The sequence below is a fragment of the Rhipicephalus microplus genome, chromosome 1 (genome assembly GCF_043290135.1).
Source record: "Rhipicephalus microplus isolate Deutch F79 chromosome 1, USDA_Rmic, whole genome shotgun sequence".
Classification (NCBI taxonomy): Eukaryota; Metazoa; Arthropoda; class Arachnida; order Ixodida; family Ixodidae; genus Rhipicephalus; species Rhipicephalus microplus.
This window is the reverse complement of record NC_134700.1, coordinates 63,411,474-63,434,221: the sequence shown is the minus strand read 5'-3', so window position 1 is coordinate 63,434,221 and position 22,748 is coordinate 63,411,474. Positions and strand designations below refer to the sequence as shown.

The 22,748-nt window shown below is 43.4% G+C and overlaps 1 protein-coding gene across 1 annotated transcript in view; it reads left to right on the top strand.

The window, feature by feature from the left end:
• Window positions 1–22,748, top strand: part of TppII (Tripeptidyl-peptidase II) — a 236,372-nt gene that overhangs the window by 87,585 nt on the left and 126,039 nt on the right. Inside the window, exons 13-20 of the mRNA XM_075873097.1 lie at window positions 826–1,006; window positions 4,384–4,541; window positions 7,251–7,327; window positions 10,889–10,995; window positions 12,220–12,374; window positions 15,588–15,704; window positions 20,958–21,058; window positions 21,772–21,868. Coding sequence (XP_075729212.1) covers window positions 826–1,006; window positions 4,384–4,541; window positions 7,251–7,327; window positions 10,889–10,995; window positions 12,220–12,374; window positions 15,588–15,704; window positions 20,958–21,058; window positions 21,772–21,868 — 993 coding nt within the window. The remainder of the gene's footprint in view (window positions 1–825; window positions 1,007–4,383; window positions 4,542–7,250; window positions 7,328–10,888; window positions 10,996–12,219; window positions 12,375–15,587; window positions 15,705–20,957; window positions 21,059–21,771; window positions 21,869–22,748) is intronic.

Sequence of the window (22,748 nt, the reverse complement as noted above, 5' to 3'; positions counted from 1 at the left end):
TTTTAGAATTTTCGTACTGAACCTCCTCTTTATGACATTTATGACAGAATTATCTGGGATTTTGTGAATTTCGTTCTATCCAGGTTTAACTGTACGAAGTGATGCTGGCAACTAATTCTTTTAGATCCGATCTCGCGTAGATCTACAGAATTCTGATTTAAGATAATATGCTTGCTCCAGGGAGAGCAACAGTCCTTGCACAGTTTCTTCGCTATGAGAGTGCAGCACATATAGGTGTATGCAAGCCACTGCTGATCGCTGACGAGCAATCGTGCATGCCAATGATCGCTACTGCGTCCATTAAAGCAAAGTTCACAGTTGCTGCTCAAGAAACCTCTCGCGCCTTTTCATTCTCGTTCTAGACGGCCAGGGTGTTTTCTCTGTGCTTCAACGGCAACGACCTCTCAAACGGAGTCATGTTATCGCATGAGCCTTCCGAGCGAGGGAGATGGGCCGGCTCTTTTTTTATCTGCTTCAGCCACATTTGTTGCTCGCGCACTTTTACCCGCAGGTAGAACATACTGTGTGGGGGGGGTATGTTATCAATTTGGACTTTATACGGGATGCGAAGGTTACAGCACAAACTTGTTGAGAGCCTATAATTTTCTTACATTTATAATATCACAAACTGCCTTACAATTGCCTTATACAGTAGAATCTTGATACGAATTTGCCGAGGTGGGGAGTGAGTTTATTATGCGAGTGGGCTCACTATGCAAGTAAATAGGATATTTTAAAGACTGTTGACATGCTTGCTGGAGGGCACATCTCTTTGCCGCCATTTCAGGCTAGCACATTCATTTTTGTGTGGCCTCGCTTGTGCAGGTGGATCGTGCATTTGAACACCTCCTTCAACATGGCCAGTGTACCGAGCACCAGTTTAGGTTTCGAGTGAGTTCTGGGCCCAACCGCCGTGGTCTGTACCTGCGGGAGCCCCACCAGACCGCCAAACCAAGTGTCCACACAGTCACGATTGAGCCTATTCTGCTCAACGAGGAGAGAGCCGGTACGTCATTTGCCACTACCGAGCTTGTGACCAGTACAATAGCAGGCTCTATGCCCATTAGACATTGCATAACTGATGTGTGTCAAGGGACAAGTGAATTATCTTCCCTCTTTCCATGTTTTTTAAAACCTGAACCATTAAATTTCATTTAAGTACAGTCAAGGTTCAATTTTTCAGGCTTCATAGGGACCGCAAAATCGTCCAAAATGTTGTGCAGTGCAAAAGAAATGAACTTATTCTTATCTACTTTGCTGAAGCAGTCGCATTGCAATGGTAATTTTCCAAATGCCTCTCACATTTATCTGTTTCTACAGGTATTTAGTGGGTGGTGTCATTGCAGACCCAAGGGAATGGGAGGTTGCGAATGGCTTAGTCATGTCCAGAGATGAAAGGGGGATGCTGTGGATTTAGCTGATCATGGCAGGTGATTTAAGATGCTCCTCCCACTAGAGGCCCATTTAAGTGCCCCAGCACCTCCTTATCATTGACCCACCAAGTCTTTCTCCCAAGCTTTGATCCACCTTCCCTGGAGGCTGGGGCAGACCTTGTGTGGATGACCAGCCAGCATAGCAGGGTGCAGTGGTGGCTGGCAATAACAGCGCTTGTCTAAGTGCATTTTCTGTGACGTCTCCCTATAGGGTACTGTGGTGGGCAGCTGGCATTTCGGCTGAAAACAAAAAACAAATTATTGTTGTCTTGAAGGAGACTACTGCTGGGGCATTTTTAAGGGTCATGCTGGTTATAATAAATATTCAAAATTACTAAAAAAAATTGCAGAAAGCACACATTTTGGCATTTTCAGCACCTAATGTATGCAGCATGAACAAACTTACACTGAAAACATACTCTAAGTGTCCCAAAAATAATGTTGCAAGCATAGTCAATGAAAAAGCAGTGCGATATTGTACAAAAATGCCGAACTTCACCGTACCACATTTCCCCCATCGAGCACTGAGATTTTGGCATTGTTGCGAAGCTCAAACTGGCATTTTCCCATTTCCAGCTCTGTTGGTTGCAATGACGGCGTTGACAAACTGAAAACAATGAAGTATCATGGAGGGTTGAACAAACCTTTCAGTGCACCTAAATGGGGATTGACTGTTGCCATGGTGACAAAATGCTGTGTTTACCAGAGCAGAGTGTTGTTCGCTAGCCCTTTTTGTGGGGGTGTGCGAATATTGGAAATTTCAAATATTTCTGTAATAGTCTTTGCTATTTAATTTCATTCACATTTGAATTTCATCATTTGAACTTGCCTGAAGATGAATACAATCAACATCAGATTGGCAGTGGCCCCTTCAGATCTTCAATATAGTTCACCTCACCAAACACTCGCATTGCGGGAAAGCTGCCTCTCGGGCTCTAGTATGGTTGCAAATGTATTGACTAAATAAAATACTGCTTACAGTATGGAGGTAAGAGATATGGCTGATGGGGGGGCTAAATGCTGTTTTTAGACTTGAAATTAAGGCAGGAAGTTTTAAAAATTTGACTCTAAAGATTTTTAGCATTCGTGATTTCAGATGTTCTCGTATATTGACGTCTACAAGACATATTTCAGATGTTGAATTGCGTTCACCCTGAAAGAAGAGAACAATTTGATCGAATGGAGTTCCAACTTGATCGAATGGAGTTCTAGGGGGTGGAACAGGATGTAGTCACCCTGTAGGAGCACTGGTAGGGCACTTGGGGTTGTTGACACTTCTTGAAACTAGAGACATACTGTTCCGTTGTCTGGTGCATCTTGGGCCAGTAAAACGTTTCTTGAAGCCAGCAAAAAGATTTCGCTGTGCCTAGATGGCTGGACGTGAGATAATCATACATAACCTGCTAGACAGAAACGCGAAGACTCTTCGGAACCTTGAGAAGATATCGTGAGCTGGTTGTAGTGTAGTTCTTTTTGTACACTAGCCTATCGCGGATGCAGATGTCAGTCACCGATGATTTTGATTTGGTAGGAAGGGGCTGCTGTATGGTGCAGTCCCTTTGCTGCTCAGTCTTGAAGGCATTGGTATCACGAAATGGCAGGTCCAATGGTGCGATGTAGGTGTCGAAGGTTTCTGCGTCACAGTTTGCCGATGGAAGCGGTAGTTGGAAAGACAATCTGCATCAGCGTGACAATGACCACTTTTATTGGAAACCATAAAGTTGTAATCCTGCAGACTGAGTGCCCAACGTGCTAGTTCATCATATGGGTCAGGCAGATTAACCAACCAGCAGAGAGAATGATGATCTGTCAGAATGGTAAAGGGGCGTTCGTACAGATAGGACCGGAAGCGCTGCTCTGCGAAGACTACTGAGAAGACTGTGAGGCATTCTTGCTCTGTGACGGTGTAGTTATTGCCCTGTGAGGGTTTAGTTCTGGCAGACTTCGTGCTTTCAGGTATAGTATGTGAGAGAATATACGTCAGCTGCTAGCTCGTAATAAGATCACGTGCTATATGACGCCATACAAACAAAAAAAGAGTGTTCTACACTCACTGTCAAGGCTACAGGCGGCGCTGATTAATGCTTTAATGTTTGATTCACATATATATTCAATAAAATGGATGCGGGGGATAGCCGCTGTGGTAGCTCAGTTGGTAGAGCATCGGACGCGTTATTCGAAGGTCGCAGGTTCGGTCCCTGCCCACTACAAGTAATCTTTTCATTGACTTCACAAAGTAGATTCGAACGCCCTAATATATGTTTGGATATTCAAAGAATTTGAATATTCACACAAGCCTAGCAATATAATTTTATAGTGAGGTCAATTGATCATTACATTGAAATAATGTTCTTGAACCCTTTACTTTTTTTTTCGAGATGTACATTTCCTTCTGCTATTGAGAACATTGCACATACATAGTCTCACATCAAGACTAAGAATGCACGCATGCGAAGTTCGGTTCTCCAATATAGAGCGGTGGCCACATGTAATCTGACGAGTAGTAGGTTGCTCAATGACATGGAGTAATTTGTTTCACGGTCGCTTTATTACCATTGCAGCCAGGGGTGACACAAAATGCTGATGCCTCGTTTGGTGCAATGCAATCTACTCGTAATACTCAAGTGCATAATTATGCAAAACAAATGCTTTGCTGTCCTTCCATCTTCATATAGAGAAGGGGCTCTGATGTTTCTCTAAAATCACATGAATGCTGCAAAAAAATTGAACACTCAACTCACGTGCCTAGTACCATAGTGCATGTAGTTGGTTTTTTTTTTTATTGACAGGCCGTTTTGCAGCTTACAATAACTTTTGCCACGTGACTCTTCTTGGAAGGTGTGGAAGGCCTTGACAAGCATTGATGAAAACCCTTCACTCTGCTGTGGGTGCACACACAGGAGACGCTCTTAGTTGTGGTTCTGCTCAATCAGTCGACATCTGTTCACAGATCCCCTGGACAAGATTGGCTTCGAGCTCAACTTGACCCTGGTATGTGACGCAGCCTGGGTGTCCACTCCAGCACTCCTCAACATGACCTACACCTCACGCACAATCTCTCTCCGGTTGGATCCTTGTGGTCTCGCAACAGGAGCCTACTACACAGCGGTAAGTTTGCATGTGACTGCTATGTGCAGGTGGATAGGCACAGTCAGTGTGCACACCTGTTAGTATTGAATAGGTTTGAGCAAATAAAAAATAGATTTCTTATTTGATTTTAATGCACACAAGGACACAGAAGTGCAACTTTCTCTCTTCACATGTTGGCAGGATCATCTTCATCGTTACTGCCGCTGTCAGTGTTTTTGCAATCCTTAACACCCAGAGAAAGTTTCTCTCTACACTGTCGTTTTCTGTGTCACTATCAGAAACAGTGTGCAGAATTCGCTTGTCAAATTTACGATGCAAATGCATAGGTTTGCATATCTTAGGGTGTACAACAGCAAACTTTAAGTGCCAAGGCAAACATTCACTTCAAGAATCTAAGTAGCCATGATACAGTTTTGACCGCGATGTACTCAAGATTCAGAGGCACTGTTGCTGAGGCGTTATAGTTGGTGATCATAGTGATTTGAGCATAGAGTTTCCTAAGTATACACTAGAGAGAACGCAACTCTGGTGCTAGTGTCTATGGGGGCTTCAATGCATGGTACTTCAGCGAGCATGAAAAGTATGGGTATGACATAGATTTGCCTGGTCTTGGAACTTTACGTTCCTTCTGGCTTCACATGGCTTGAAGCTGCTTTGTCAGGAAACAACAATTGGCAAATATTCGGCAGTTATGCTTCAGCACCTTAATCTTTTAGGCCTACTACTTCAAATTGGGTCACGAAGTGAAAAACGATTTGTTCTTTCCTTTGAAACAAAACCAAAACACAGCAATAAAGGAAGCCACAAGTGCGTTCGCCACCCTCAAGCATGGAGACTAGGCAAATCAATGTCATACTCGTAATTCCCATGGTTGCTGAACGATCGCAGCGCATCTGTGTCCTCTCTAGTTAATTTTAGCAAACTATATAGATGAGAGGCTCATGATGATCGTCACTAGCAATGTTGCCAGATGCTAACAAGCAAAGAATCATCACAAAAGAAGCCCCAAAAAATGGAAATTTAATTTTTGTAATAAGAAGTTCATTGAAATATGAAGGGGGTATAAAAAGTCACTTTAATCATTTAGTAGAGCAAAAATATTTGCAGCTATGAATGAAATCACATAGTTGCTTTTAACATTGTCACCAGGGTATACTCTCCGTTCAGTTGAATGCTCGTTTGCACGTGCATTATTAACATTACTTGTTGATTCCTTCAACATATGTTGTAGTTGAACCGACAACTTACTTGAAGTCATCGCCAATCGTGCCATGGTTGCATGTGGTGATCACTACAATGCCATTATACCCTAGGGAAATGCAAATAAGCCCCAAAATTATGACAAGTGGTTTCAAAATTCTTGAAGTAACCCAGCGAAAAAAAGAAGCCCAAATCTGGCAACTCTGGCCACCAGCAAGTCTCACCCATTTTGCCGCTTAGCAGAGACAGTGACCACCAGCGCCAGAGCTGGATGTAGCCCTGTGTAGCTTGGATTAACTCCAGGGAATTTGATTTGCATGCGAAATAACAACACGGAGCTCTGTGGAGCTTTGCCATCATGTCCTTTAGTTTCAATGAATAAAAAAATTTGAATGCATGAGTTTTATTTTGTAAGATTTCGGGGTTCAAAAATTGCTGTGCTGTTTTAGCCCTATTTTCGTAATTGCTGCCGTACTTTCCTGCTACTGCAATATGCAGATCGAGGAAGCTTGTGTTGGTCATGCAATGGCCATTCTGTCATGGTTCTTCAGAGCTGAATGGAAAAAGGGCTTGCCTTTGCATTTTGACTGAAAACTCAACTGGGTCTTTCAAGTGACAGGAGGCATGTTGCCTACAAGTAAATACTGCATAGGCTTAGTCAGAGGCAAAATAACTCTTGGCATAAAAACATTTCTGGTACTAGTATGCTTGTTTAAGCATGCTTTCTTCTAGCCTCCCTCACTTGAACATTATTTTTTGTGGAGTGTTTCTTAATTATCTGACAACTCAACTGAAAGAACATGAGGGGCATCAGCAAAAGAAAAAGAGACATTACTGTTTGTTGCATAACGCACGTAGAGAGTATCAGAAAAGGCTGGTTGATAAGTGAAAGTTCATTCAGAGGCAGAGAAGTGTGCCAATTGAGAAAAACTGTTGTATGTCATGTGAAAACAAAGCTGCCTTACAGTCAGCATAGAAATTGGCAACACTTTGATTGCATGACGCCACAGTGTTTCAAACCATTTCTTTTCAGCGCACAAGAGTGGAAGTTTTTTCCACATGTATTTGTCATATTAGTTTTGTCTCTTTTTTTTTCTCCACTGGTTTTTCGCCTCGTAGAAGATTATTCATGCAAAAATTGTTAGCCCTAGAAGGACAAGGTTCCGACATAGCTGTGACCCTTATCAGAGCAACAGTTTGCGTACAAGCACTTTCAAATACAGTGATGAATTTTTACCTGTGAAGTTCTTTGGACAGCTAGATACGTCTTGTAAATTATTCAAGTTTAAGGCACCAAATAGTGCACGCACTGTTCTCTGAAATTTCTGTTTTTTACCAGCTTGTACGCTCTGGCTCCTAATGAGCACCATCTGGTGTTGCTGCCTTGAGAGGAGAAGAGGCAGCATGTTACAGATTATCGGACTGTGAGGGGATTATTATTCTGTATTAAATACGACTTGATGCAATATGGATCCCTGTGTAGTGTGTTCTAAGTGCAGAAAATGACATGTTTGTGTGTTTATACAGGTCAAGGCATTTGATGTAACATGTCCAGAAAAAGGCCCAGTCTTTGAGATTCCAATCAGTGTCATCAAGCCCAAGCCGTAAGTTGAGCCCCTTGGTTTTCAGTTTTAAATTTAGGTTTTCTCGCTTGTACATGTTTTGCAGTTGCAGAAGTGGGTACTAAAGACAATTAGGGGTACTAGAGGAGACCAGAGTTCAGTGATCTGAGTATGACGGAACTGAAATTAAAAACAAAAAACAACACTGTTGGCATGCCTTTATTTACTTGTTGAGAAATCTGCTGCCTCTTGTTTTTATACCTTGCAGCAAAATTAACTCAGTTTCTACAATTTTTTTTTATGTCTCCACTTGATAGGCTATTAGGCATGCATTTTCATCCAGCTAACGTCTGAATTGGTACCTTTTTTATACAACTTTTTTACAATAAAGTTAATTACTAAACACATTTGTCTATTATGTACCAATGTGTGACATTGTGCTGTCTTCATTATCTCTTTCATTGATTGAGCTCTGTATACAATGGATTCTAGTACAACACTTTGGATATTTGGACATAACCGACTAAATTAAGGCCAACCAGCTGGCAAGCCCTTCTTTACAGTGGACTTCAGTATTGCAGATATCTCGAATTACGTAGTGTCTCACTTCAGCCATTGCTTGACATAATGTCGAGACAAGAACTGCATGTAGATTAAGCATGTTCCCTTTGCAGCATGCTCAGAACAAAAAAAAAAAAAGACTGACGATTGCAGGCATCAAGCACAGAAATTGAGGGACATGGTGTACTACTGGCAAGCGGAAACCACAAAATAAAAAACTTGATTCCCTCTCCCCAATGCCTTTTCGTGTTCCTGTCATGGTCCTGTCAGTGGATTGTAGCACTACTCTGTGGACATTTGCTATGAAACATGCAAGTCTGCATACTGCATCGGCAGTGTTACAGAATACACGGGCACTTCTGTTTCACATTTGCCCAAGTTCTTCAAAAATGTATGCCTTTTTATTATAAGTGTGAAAAAAAAAAGGAAACAGACCACAAGAAAACATAAATATGTGGTTTCCATGATGGAAACCAAGGCATTTTGAGCAATCTTCCCTTCAGGGAAGCCTCTTTTGAAACTCGTTTGTGCTCATACTTTGTGCTTACATCATGCTGTCCTAGTTACTTGACAGAATTTCGTTGAAGTGTTGGAACTGCAGTTATATCTAGCAACTGTCCTTTTTGTTGGTGCACATCTTGACCAGAAAAGAAAAAACAAAAAAACGTTTTGTGCACCGTCATAGATCTAGAAACATCGTTAACTTTGTGGCCCCTCTTGGATTTGTCTGTGGTTTTGTAAAAATTTCCTGATCCAAATGAAATAGTTCGTTTCAGGAATGGTAAAATGTAGCTATCTTTTTTGAATGCAGAAAACGTAATTCATGTTGGCCTGCTAAGGAGAACATTTCTGCATTCCGTGTCTATTTCGAAGAGAAATTTTAGTTACAGCTGCCCTCAACCTTCCCCATGGGTGGCTGCTACACCTGTTCTAGAAGTGTTTACAGTGCATAATTTGTCTTTGCGATCTGCACGGTTTCTTTGCCCTGTGATGCGGCACTGCAGACGTATCTCGGGGCATTCTGGCTGTAGGAGATGCAGTAGTTCCTGACATACACACTGGCGTCGGTTGGCACCTGCATGTGATCCCGGCTCGGTTATCACTGAAATATTTTGTCATGCTTCCTCATGCTCATCCAAGTTAAACACTTTGCGATCTGCACGGTTTCTTTGCCCTGTGATGCGGCACTGCAGACTTATCTCGGGGCATTCTGGCTGTAGGAGATGCTGTAGTTCCTGACATACACACTGGTGTCGGTTGGCACCTGCATGTGATCCCGGCTCGTTTATCACTGAAGTATTTTGTCATGCTTCCTCATGCTCATTCAAGTTAAACATACGTGAAGCAACTGTCACTGAGTCACTGCTCGCAAGGCAAGCAGCTCCTCACTGTGGAGCTTTGGTGGCTTTAGTGGGCATTAATGAGGGAACCGCATTTCAGCGAGAACTTACTTGGTATGTATTGCACGAGTGTTGCAAGTCAGGCTAGTCTTGGCACAGAAGCATGTGACCACCAGTATGGCATAAGATCAGCTTTCTTGGCTGTTTAGAAACATGAAACTTGCTCAGAGGAATATGGAGCAACATGGCAATTAAAGTGATGGCTTTGGGATTAGGCACGGGGCTTTGCATGTACCTTGAAAGTGCAAAATTGTTTACCAGATCTTACTGACATGTATGTGCACATGTAAGTTGTACCTGGGCCAGGGGGGTGGATGCACTAATGTGTGCTTAAGAGAGAGCGCAGAAATTTGCTCGAGAGTCCTAATGCTTAGCATCTTGCACTGCATTGCAACATGTGTGGCTGCTCACCTGCTTGTGGTGATGCAGAGATATATACCGTATTTACTCGCGCAATAAACCCACCTTTTTTTTTTTCAGAAAAGTTCATCTAGGAGGAGAACTCGTTACGCGGGAAAAAAAAAAAAAGTCATGAGAGTTATAACAGCGAAAATTTGGTGTAACAGCTTTGCTTGTTTTGGCCCGTGAAATGCCCGACAAATATTTTTTGTGGCCCCAAGCTCTTTTTGCTTCCTCCCCATAACAAAAGTGCACATATCGAAAGATCGAAGTGTCGTCCAGCCGCTCAGTTCCACTGCTTCAGTGCATACTGTTTGTAACCAGCCCTGCAGCTAGCATGCCAGCCGAGCGCACCCTGCGCAGCAGGTGTCTCAACTAAGTTCATAACGAGAAAACCGACAACAAAAATGCAGTGTCAGATGGCGGTGTGCACAAACGTTACGGTAGACGTTGGTGCATGATGCCCCGTTGGCACGGTAGGTGCGGTTGTGCTTTGCATGACCTTCGAGATGGCGGGCGTGCGGCGTGTTTCTACACCACGCATTCGCCATTTTATAGGCTGCGCACTTTGTTTTTCGCTTTGTTTTTGTGCTGCTGTGCTTGCGTGGCGCTATCAGCAATGCAGGTCTCTCCTGCACTCTACAGGTGGCGCTTTATCGCAAAACGCGCTATTTTAAAATTTTAATTGACGTCGTCTGCGCTCGCGCTGTTTGCAACTGTTTAGCATGGTTGCAAAACTGTGTTTTGACTTTTATTGTGTTGTTACTTTGTGATATAATGGCTTCATTTAATGTTTTTTCGATCGTGAGTGGCACTGCCTATTATACCAAAATTAAGTAAACAGATATATAGAAAAATTTTTTTTTTCAAGGACCAAGGTGGGAGGTGGCTTCATTATGCGAGTGGGTTGATTACGGGAGTAAATACGGTAGTCAAGACATAGCTGTCAGACAACTAGAGACGTGATAAAGGCATTCGACTTTAATCGTTTGGGCGACGCACGCGTAAGTCTAGCATTGTTATATTTTATGGACAAAAAGTTCGCTTATCTGCTCAGCACATGTGCTTTTGGTGCGCGTTTTTTACCAGCCACATTTTTAACACTTTTGCGTAATGTTGATACATCTTTTTTTTTGCTTTTACTTTTTACCTTCATGCGTTCTTCTAATGAACTTTTTTCATTTGCGAGTTGGCGCTCGTCTGTCTGTATCGTACCTAAGCACGTTGGGAAACACGCTTGCAGCGTCACCAAGGAGGACGGCTACCAGTGGAGCATTGAGAAGCTGACCTTGCATCCCGGTGTGTCGCACCGAGAGTTCCTCGTCGTTCCTGTGGGGGCTACCTGGGCATGTGAGTGTTTTCACCTTGCTTGTTTATTTATTTCCAAAATGTTTACAGCCCACTCTCTAAAAAGTCACTTCACTGAAAAAAAGAAATGCTAAAAGAGCCAAGTTTCACAGGGGCAGCGGTTGGCTTTAGCCACTGCATTTCTGTCACCTGTGTCTAGTGCACTGAATGGAAACAGCAGTTTCATAAAAAAGACCCCTGTGGTTGTCGTGACTTTTACGTTTTAGCATAGGCAAGCCTGTGATTGCATTTACACTGTGCTACAACCATTGGTCCATAGGTTTCAGACAGGCTTCTCCGTCTGATAGCATACTGCATGCATTCTGTTTGTAAAACATCAGGCATCCCAAAAGTAAGAGGCATGGCACTAACCGTTCGTGCAGGTGCAAAATGCATCCTCTCATCAAGTTCTATGAACACAGTTTCTAATGTGCCCTCTTTCAAGAATGTTACTGGCACTCAAATGCTACCACCCCTGATGTTCCGACCCACTGAGTTAGTGTTTTGTTTGCACAGAATTAAGCTTGCCTTAATTTTAGCATAAGCATACCCTGAATCTCACGGTATGTTTCGTCCCTGGGATTTTTGTGTCAGCATGTTAGCTGTCATTTACCGGATTTCAAGAGATTGTGTCAGCCTAAGTATCCATAATGTTTCCTTCATTTTTGAAAAATTGAGGAAAAGGGAAAGTGGCCTACTGAGCAGGTGTTATCGACTTCCTGTTGCATAAGTGGCATTACACTTGGATGTTTTTGAAAGTGCTGTTTATCCACTGCCTGGCCTTGGTTAACATGTTCTAATATAGATTCTTATAGAAGTTTTTATCTTAGTGTTGACCTTGGTTAGATTGTGAGAATTTCCAGTTTGAAGTCAAGTTCAAATGAATGGTAAGTACCATAGCATAATTCAAAAGCCAATTTAAATACAGTGGAACAAGGTTTCATCAACATATTAGTTATAAAAATGGGAAGCTGCGGCACTGTTAACTTATGTATGCTTTTTGTGGCGAAATAACCAGCTTACAGCAGTACCCGCATGCCGCATTATTAGTTACTATACTGAGTTAACTGTAAAGGAGCATGCAAATAGGAAATAAACTGTGCTTTATTTGGGCATGCATTGGCTGTTTTTGGCCTGTTAGTTAATTCAATGCCGCCATGTTATTTCTGTGACACGTGATATGAGCGAATAGCAGCTATGACAAGCAGTGCGAACGTTTGCTTGTAGGTATTCAGCTCAAGTCTCAGGACCCTACGAACGTGGCCCATGTGGTTGTGCATGCCATGCAGCTGCAGCCAATGTACTCCTGTGAGACTGCAGAGTTCCAGAAGACGTGCATGCTGTCTCCATTAGCCGAGGCATCACATGCCTTTGCTGTCGTGGTAAGTGTTCAGCCACCACTATTTTCACTACTGATCGATTCTAACTGAGGTTCACAGTAGTAGTTTGCTTGTCATACATATCATGCAACTCTCCCATATCTTTTATAAAGGATTTTTTGGGCAGGGCTATTAATTCAGTGCACCCATAGTGGACGTATTAGTAAACCCGGAATTCGTTACTCGGAACCACTTCAGTGACCCATTTTTTTAACTTTTTGCTGTGATTGCAGGTCTGAAGCTGCACTGTTTAAAGTTACAACCACTGGAATCAATTATCTGACAGCGTCAAACCAGTGCACTCATGCACTAATGTATTTCTAGGTGTTGTGAATCTGAAATCTGAAACTGAAGGCAGTAGGATCCCTGGTGGGGATTTCAGGAACCCTGCTGCTTTAAAGGGACCGACAACTGACTTTTTTCGATCCACCTTTTCTTGCACGACAGAAAGCTTACCCTTCGTAGTGATCGTAGCTGCAGCAGTTAGTCCCAAAAGCTCGTAGTCATTTTATAAGGAGTATTTTGCGATCTGAAAGGCTATGAACACGGTAGTGCCTTTTCATCCGGCCACGCTGAGTATTTATAGCGATGCCGGTAGCCTTCCTGGTGGCTTGCCCATGCTGTCGTGCTTATTTTGCAGGATTTCCTGGAACTATGCTTAACCACGTTTATTCTGCAATATTTTTGAAAATAACAAGCCGTTACAATAAGATGGTGTGGCTCTATAGAGCTTCCCTACATTTGTACCGCGTCGCCAAGCCAAGTAATCGAAAACGGAACTGCGCATATGTCACGCAAAGGCAGCGCCACGTTAGTGCGTAATACTAACGCAAGCTTATACGTATACCTTTATAAAATATTATCATTTGCTATGAAGAATCAAGCCATATTTCAGTACTAATCAATAAATTGTTGACCGTGTACATTAACGCATGGTCACGTAACAGGGCATTCATGATTGTTTTTGCCACCAGAGACACCACGGGCCATTTTTCGCGATTTTTGATGAAGAAATAGAAATAAAAATTCACATCTCACGAGAAAAACAGGGTTGTTTTGAGTCGCTCTAAGGGACAATCTTTCTATCGGTGTAGTCATGTCATTTCATGTTCTAGGCAGTTGTCGGTCCCTTTAAGTCACTGATCTGGTTATCGCGACTCTATTTCTTGAGGTCAGCATCAAGGCAGACTGTAGCAATTAGTTGCTTGCCGGTTTTGGAATGGCAAGAATCACGACAACAGCTCTTTCTTTGTATGTAAAAAATATCGCTAACTAGTTTTTTTGCCATAAAAAGTGAGGCAAAATACTGTAGTACGTTAGGCTTTGGCAGTTACCAGTTAAGGGGAGATGCGGGTAGAAAAATGCGAGTTTTCTTCAAAATTTTTATTTTCACCTGTTTTGATCAGATTAGTACCTCTACTGTTATTGAAAAAAAAAAAAAAAATGCAGGTCGAAACTTTATTGGAGATGCTTTAAAATTGCATCTAAAGAGCACAAGGTGCCTGTTAAAAGGTCCAAAGTGTGCAGTCTTTGAGCACCTTGCCGTTGATAATGCGCCGTCGCTCGCCATTGTTGATCGCATGAGTCGAAGAGTGTAGCCTCACTCTTCAAATAACAACAGTTTCTCTCGCTGATGCAGCGCAAGAAATTATAAAAAGAAGCACGCCTCTGTGCGTTTTTCGAGCGCCGCGACTGGCTTATCACGGGGTCCGGATCGGGTACCGCCATTGGCCACTGCGCCTGTATGTGCTGGAAAACCTATTTGCGGGGTCCATGTCTTGTCGAGCAGCGCAGTTGAACAATGCTTTTCTCGTGTATTTATCTCCGTTATGAATGAAAAAAGCCTTAGCTCGCACCTGAAAGCTGTTATGCGATGCGCTTTGTAGGACTAGGCTACGAGCAGCTGGTCCGATTTGCGGCAGTTGTTGGCTTGCAAAAGCCAATGCATGAAAAGTCATTCACACCCGTCAGCCAGAAAGTTCGTGATGCCGCAATGGATGATGTCAGCGCCAGTCTTGCGTGGTCGAAGGAGCCCACAGTGAGGGAACTTAGCAGGGACGACATTGCCATTATGTACGAGGGTATGTGGCACAAACATGGCCACAAAATGGCATGACACTGAACTTAGTTTAGATTTTGCAGTCCTGTCGAACTTCTTCCTAGCTTGCAGTTGGCACAAGGCTCTGCTAGATGAAGCGGAAGTTTGGCAAGCGTTTCATGGCCCTGTTTGTGAGCAGGCTCGAAAAGCGGCCTGTCGGAGTGGGCTCGAAAAAAGCCGAGAGGGACAAACTCATGGTGCTGGCGTATTTTAGTGTCAGTGGTCACTACAAGAAGGATCATTCTTTTTGGTGTGCAAATTTAATTAGATTTAATGATATCTTTCACAAATAAAAACTCAATTCTAACTTTAAAATTTGTTTTCTCAAAGCACAAATTTTGCCATTTTTTTTATTGTGCCCCTCCTTTTTCAGGCACTTCTAGTGCTTGGATCTGCATGAAATTTTGCCCAAATTTTTTCCCAAAGTATGACAAATACAATTATCTAGTTTAACGTTCAATATTTTATTGTAAAATAAAAAATTGTATGTAAACCTTCACTAGGGTGGGTGAAATATAAACTTTTTACGTCTATTATTTTTTATGCCTATTGCATATTTTGTATGTGCTTCCTAATTAGCTATTTGCATTCTAAATTTTATTTGAAACATTATGAACTATGAATGCTAAAAAATTACGGAAGTTTAGGGATGAAAAAGGGAGGGCGAAAAGGTTAAGGTTCTCACTTTGTCATGTTGCAGAGCTAAAGGTATGCAACTTGCAAGAAAACTAATTATATATTTGAAATCAGCATAAGAAGTTCCGTAAACAGCTCACATTTCATTGCTCTAGGGTGAATATTAAAAGAAAAGTGTCTTCGAGTAACATCTCCCTTTAAGCAGTACCTTTTTCATGCGGTTCTTAAAAGTGCATAAAATTTTCATTGCATCGCTCCAAGGAGCCTTGTCTTTTGAGGAGATGAACGTTCTTGGAACAGGGTTGTTGCTAGAACGAACATCTGACAAGTGGCGTTCAAGTCAGCTTTGCACATGCTCCCTTAACTGCTGGCTCTTGTCAAATTATGTATAGTTGGGGCACAATTTATGAGTGTTAGCTTATAAAGAACACTCTTTGTTAATAGAAGTTAATACAACGAACTATTTCTTCTGTGTCTACCAGGGTGGCCTGACCCTGGAGCTGTGCCTCGCAAAGTGGTGGACCAACCTTGGCGACGTGGATGTAGACTGCACACTCACTTTCTATGGACTTCAGCCCAAACCCAGTCGGTTAGTCATGGTGCGTATTTCAAACCTTTGCTGCCTTGGATTGAAAGTGCACCTTACTGTTGAGAAGCATGACCTAGTTGTAGAGAAGTCATTTAGCTCAGTTGAACCTTGTCAATACGTACTCTCTTTAAATATTATAACGATTAAAACTTTTTAAAACAGCTTACGCAGGTAGCTCAAATCAGTCTCTAAGTAACCCTAGGTACTTCATCTACCGGCCCAATGTGTTTGTACAAAATCACCAAAACCGTTTCAGGGTACTTTTTTAAGGACGAAGCTTCTTAAGATCAAGGCTTGTCCAATGATCCCACTCCTGCGCCAATTGCGCCAAGGTGCGCCAAATCAAACTTACTGCCATCCTGACAATATTGACGAAAATTGAACCAAATTGCGCCAAAGTCGGATTTGGAAGCGTCTATCATCAGCAATATCCACGCCGGCGTGTCAAAACATCTGCACCTTTTTGTCGGGGCCACCAAAGTGAGAATTACGTACCTAGAGTTATTTCGCTGAATAAACAGCGGTCGCGCGTGCGTCTTAAATAATCCATGCCGGTATGTTTGGTGCCGACACAACTTCTGTTGTGCAACTCCCCTTAACGGCAAAACGTGCTCTCCACAGGGGCTCCTGATGTCTAGTCTAATTGGTAGCGTGAAACTGCGGCGGCGATTCATTGGCAGACGTCGTCCATTCCAGGAATGCTGCTGATAGCTCGTTTGAAGAGTTGCGTGGCACGTTATTCAAGTGATGTTTACTAATAACCTCACACATGCCACTAGAATGTTTGTCACGTCTACTTCTGGGCATCGCGTTCTGATTTTCTGTTCTTTGCGTCCACAGAAGAACATGTGAACGGTAGGAACGCGCTGACACTCTTCCTCTAATGTACTTTATTCCTGGAGATTCATTCAGATGAGCTTTTTCATAATGCTTTCCACCGGCACATCCACGTTTGTACTTTACCTTTTGGTAAAAAAGCCCAAAATACCCTGCCTTTTCTATTTCGAGATTGCTAGGGTCGATATACGAAATTTCCGCACGTTTCCTTTAAAATGCTATCTCATTAATGAAAGCATGCTTCCTGGTCGGAGCAGCCGCAATTCGGTTTTAAGGGGGGACGCGGGTCTTAGAAAAGTAAAAAATGGCCAAAAAATCGATTTTGAGAAAAACGCATTTTTCGAATCTTTGAACCTATAAGCACCTTTCCTCAAATTATTAACGCTAAATTCGATAAAAAAATAGGTTAAAATCTATTTTCAAACCATCACGGGAGTCGCAAAACAACCCGCAAAACAGAAAATTTGTTCGAACTTCCCGCGCGCGCCGTCAGCGAAGCAGCCGGCGGATCGGCGCCATCTTGGGCTTGTTTTGAAGCTGGTTCCTTTGTGCGCGTTTTGCGGGCTCTCAAAATGGCGTAGCTCAAACACAACGACTGCCCTCCCCCGTTTTGCGAAGCCGTCTGCCGAACCGCTGATTGGCTAGAGCGCGCGCGCGGGGGCGAGCCCCCCCCCCCGTCTCGCGCTTACCATTGGCTGGCGCGGCGGCGCGGCCACGGTTGCTCGCTCTTTTTTTTTTTTTTTTGGTTTTGCTCCGTCGGCGCCTGCTCTCGTGCGTGTTATCTCGTCTGCTACCCGCTCATGTACCGACGTCGCCGACGTATACGTCTTTCTGCATTTCGCCGGCATGGCTTGAGAAGCTCGCCTGAAAAAGAACACTCGTCAAGCTTTCGGCAGGAAACGAAAGCGAGCGTGGAATGCGCGGCAGAAGGGAGCGGCCTGCGCGCCGCCGAGAACGCCGGAGATGGCCGAGGCAGCGCATTAAAATAGTGTTTTATGTATAGTGTTTTATTTTAAAATAGTGTTTTATGTATAGGCAGCGCAAACAAATAGTGTTTTATGTATAAAAGGGCGATGTTTTTATATATAACATGTGTCTTCCTTTGGTTTTCAGTGCACTAGAACAGCCACAAAGTTGTAGACTGGGTTCCTTATACTGATTCAACGGCCAGTACACAGTTTTTAAATGAGCTGTGGCAAATATTTTGGGAAGGTGCATTGACACATTTGGTTCAGCCATACTCACATAATGTAGAGCTATACAACGGTGCCATTTTTATTGCTCTAGCTTCACTTTAGCAAAAGTTACAGTTATTAGAAACTTTAAATGCGTTTTTCTCAGTTCGATGTTTTTGTGCACCACACTAAACCTTAGGGGTTTTTCTTATATGTTACTGTTGATTGAGAATGACAAACTTGGTATCATTTTATTTGTAATAACATTACCTATGGGGTGATGCTATTTTGATTACTCTAGAAGCATACTGTTAACTACAATTATGGATAGTAATGAGCGAAAATTGAACAGAATATCCATTGTAAGTGCTGGTCATTTTTCTTATCTATATAATGCCTGAAAATTAATAAAAATAGCATCACTCCATACAGAAAGCCCTCAACATTGGGGCTATGCATTTATTTTTTGGATCTGGCTTGATTAAGTTGCCAAAAAGCCCCCAATGAAGTGCATAATTAATTAAATTACAGATGTTAATATCTTTTTATCCACTGAAGCTATTTCAGAAACAATTACATATTTGAAATCAGCATGAAAAACTGTCCAAGATGGTGAGGTTTGGTGAAGATTGAGCCAAAAACAGAAAAAAAATTTTAAAGACCCATGTCCCCCCTTAATACCCCCAGCTTTCAGTAGTGGGGCTATCGCTGGCGGCTCTCGTCAGAAGGCTCACTTGTGATACGGCTACGGCATGTTACACGTGCGCCCCTTGCTTTCCAGGGTCAGTAGCTGACTGTTAAAAAAAAAGTTGGACATCCGGCATTGCATTTATTGCTTCGGTTTTTTAGGGGTGGGGGAGGCTGCTTGCTCGAAGGGCACAGTCGCTAGCGCGGGCTATCTCTCGAGGCATAATGAGATTGCTGCTCGTAAATATTCTGTGCTAATAACCTCTGCTTCACGTTTAGATAACTTACAGCACGAAAACCGCTTCGCCAGCTGGAGTGGTCATTGTCCCTTTAGCCAGCGTTCTGTCTCATTAAGGAAAGCATGCTTCCTGGTTGGAGCAGCCGCAATTCGGTTTTAATACGCGCAGCTTTCAGTAGTGGGGCCATCGCTGGCGGCTCTTGTCGGAAGGCCCACTTGTGATACGGCTACGCCATGTTACACGTGCGCCCCTCGCTTTACAAGGTCAGTAGCTGACTGTTAAAAAAAAAAGTTGGACATCCGGCATTGCATTTATTGCTTCGGTTTTTTAGGGGTGGGGGAGGCTGCTTGCTCGAAGGGCACAGTCGCTAGCGCGGGCTATCTCTCGAGGCATAATGAGATTGCTGCTCGTAAATATTCTGTGCTAATAACCTCTGCTTCACGTTTAGATAACTTACAGCACGAAAACCGCTTCGCCAGCTGGAGTGGTCATTGTCCCTTTAGCCAGCGTTCTGTCTCATTAATGAAAGCATGCTTCCTGGTTGGAGCAGCCGCAATTCGGTTTTAATACGCGCAGCTTTCAGTAGTGGGGCCATCGCTGGCGGCTCTTGTCGGAAGGCCCACTTGTGATACGGCTACGGCATGTTACACGTGCGCCCCTTGCTTTCCAGGGTCAGTAGCTGACTGTTAAAAAAAAAGTTGGACATCCGGCATTGCATTTATTGCTTCGGTTTTTTAGGGGTGGGGGAGGCTGCTTGCTCGAAGGGCACAGTCGCTAGCGCGGGCTATCTCTCGAGGCATAATGAGATTGCTGCTCGTAAATATTCTGTGCTAATAACCTCTGCTTCACGTTTAGATAACTTACAGCACGAAAACCGCTTCGCCAGCTGGAGTGGTCATTGTCCCTTTAGCCAGCGTTCTGTCTCATTAATGAAAGCATGCTTCCTGGTTGGAGCAGCCGCAATTCGGTTTTAATACGCGCAGCTTTCAGTAGTGGGGCCATCGCTGGCGGCTCTTGTCGGAAGGCCCACTTGTGATACGGCTACGGCATGTTACACGTGCGCCCCTTGCTTTCCAGGGTCAGTAGCTGACTGTTAAAAAAAAAGTTGGACATCCGGCATTGCATTTATTGCTTCGGTTTTTTAGGGGTGGGGGAGGCTGCTTGCTCGAAGGGCACAGTCGCTAGCGCGGGCTATCTCTCGAGGCATAATGAGATTGCTGCTCGTAAATATTCTGTGCTAATAACCTCTGCTTCACGTTTAGATAACTTACAGCACGAAAACCGCTTCGCCAGCTGGAGTGGTCATTGTCCCTTTAGCCAGCGTTCTGTCTCATTAATGAAAGCATGCTTCCTGGTTGGAGCAGCCGCAATTCGGTTTTAATACGCGCAGCTTTCAGTAGTGGGGCCATCGCTGGCGGCTCTTGTCGGAAGGCCCACTTGTGATACGGCTACGCCATGTTACACGTGCGCCCCTCGCTTTACAAGGTCAGTAGCTGACTGTTAAAAAAAAAAGTTGGACATCCGGCATTGCATTTATTGCTTCGGTTTTTTAGGGGTGGGGGAGGCTGCTTGCTCGAAGGGCACAGTCGCTAGCGCGGGCTATCTCTCGAGGCATAATGAGATTGCTGCTCGTAAATATTCTGTGCTAATAACCTCTGTTTCACGTTTAGATAACTTACAGCACGAAAACCGCTTCGCCAGCTGGAGTGGTCATTGTCCCTTTAGCCAGCGTTCTGTCTCATTAATGAAAGCATGCTTCCTGGTTGGAGCAGCCGCAATTCGGTTTTAATACGCGCAGCTTTCAGTAGTGGGGCCATCGCTGGCGGCTCTTGTCGGAAGGCCCACTTGTGATACGGCTACGCCATGTTACACGTGCGCCCCTCGCTTTACAAGGTCAGTAGCTGACTGTTAAAAAAAAAGTTGAACATCCGGCATTGCATTTATTGCTTCGGTTTATTGCTCTAACTGCACCCAATGAACAGAAAGCGGAGGTGTTAAGTCTACAAGTTTATTAACTTGTGAGACCCTTAATTGCTCATATGGCACTAATGATTGAGCTTCCTGCTGGTATTAAAGCTCAGCACTATAACATCTTGGCTGGCTATGGGCGAACTGAAAAGTTCAAGCACTGCCGTGCTATGTCATGGTGGAACACTGTGCTGAGGACATGGAACTAAAATGCGAGACTCGAGAAGCATAAACAGTCTAGTGGAAATGACAAAAAGGAATTCAATGACAAAAAATTAACATTATAGCACAATTTCATGTGACTTCTGCCTGGTGTTTCTCTTCTCGTGTGATTATGATCGGGCATATTGGTTACAGCGTTCTTCAGAAGGAGTCTACCGCTTTGATGTGACCTCCCACCTCAGACCAGAAGAAGTGTCTCCTGCAGCCTCCCTCAAGCAGCACGTCATTGTTCTCCGGTGAGGGCCTCTATTTGTGTAAACGTCTATCGTTGAAATGCAATTTGGGATGCACCAAATTAGTCAGTTTGTTTGAAATCTATAACAATTTTGAAAGTCTCCTGGTCAATATTTGCATTTTTAAACAGATAACCACCATAAATGACTGTTTCTCATGTTTTGGAAATAAGTTACCTCTCTCTCTTTTTTTCCTATCGACATCATAGTTGCGTTAAACAGTCAACTCTAGAAAAGGGAAATTTCTTTGATGAATGGATATGAAGGGACGGACAAGCAAGCGAGCGGGCAGCAACATATAAGTGACAGATAGATAGCACACAACCAATGCTGACATGTAGCCAACAGCTTCAACAGCAAAAGAGAAGCTGTTTTTAGTCTACGAGACTTTCATGCCAGGGGTGCCATCCCAGATTTAGGTGAGTAAAGGTGACTACTCAAGACATCTACCACTCACCACACCCACTCCTCACGCTTCTTTCAACCCCAGTGCATTCAAATCCCACTTCATTTAACGAGCTAAAATAATTCACAAAGTGTAGGCTTCTTTACCGGCTGTGCTGTTTCATTGATGTCCGCCAAATGGAGCTTGCTGGATTTTTTTTTTCTGCTTCTAGCAGACATTTGCAGTGTCTGAAGCAGACAAAAAAAGAACAGAAAAAAAACACTAAGATGATTGAGAGTATGCTTTTTTTTTTTCCTGTCACTTTTTGCAGACCAGCAGAGTCTAAGGTTCGGCCACTGGGTGTTCGAGATGTGATTCCCGATGGCAGGGTCATCTATGAGATCCAGCTCACCTATAATTTTTCCCTGGTGAGCATTACTCCGTGTGCACTGTAGGCATTCATACCGGTGCTTTTGTGCTCATGGTTGATCATTCCATTCAATGTTCTTTCTTAAAGGGGCACTGGCCATGAGTGTGTTTCAGTCTGCCAGTTTTTCTTGGTTTTGTAAATCAATTAATTTGCAGTCACATCGTATAGGTTAAACTCAAATAAGTTGAACTATCCCATATATCATATTGTTTTAGAACATGATAGCGCTTTAAGATAAATGTACACAAAGATGTGCGGTTGCATCGAGCAAGAAATGGCTGGGACACTTCATGTATCGAACATCAGGCAGCACGAAACACCCCGAGAACATGCCTTTCCCTCCTGAGGAGTTGGCTATTTCCTTAAAAACACGGTTTTCGTGTACACATTTGCAAGAGAAAGTGATGTGATTAAGAAGGCACTGTGCCTAGTGAGCACAAACTACTGCTTGTGTATTGCATGCTTTCTTCCATGAGTCTTCGTCATCATTCATGCCTGTTGGCCCATCATGTGCAGGCTCCGTTCATTTCTGTAAGATCCTTTGTGAAAGATGATAGTTGCAGTGAGATGGAAGCACCTAATGTTCCCTGGAAACATGGGGATAATCAATGCAGTAAGACATGAAGGAAGAAAGGCTAGCATTGCCGCTTTATACAGCATCACGCTTTAAACAGCATCAAAAAGTGAAGAACACCACCAACATCCAAAAAAAAAATGGCAGCATATCCACGGGGTGAATGATGGAGAGTGGGGCGGAGCATCCATCCGTCCATTCGCTCTTGCTTCCGTCTGTCCATGTGTCCATCTGTGTGACCGTCCGTGCGTCCATTCGCCCGTGCGTGCATGTGTTTGTTCGTGCATGTCCATCCGTGCGTCCG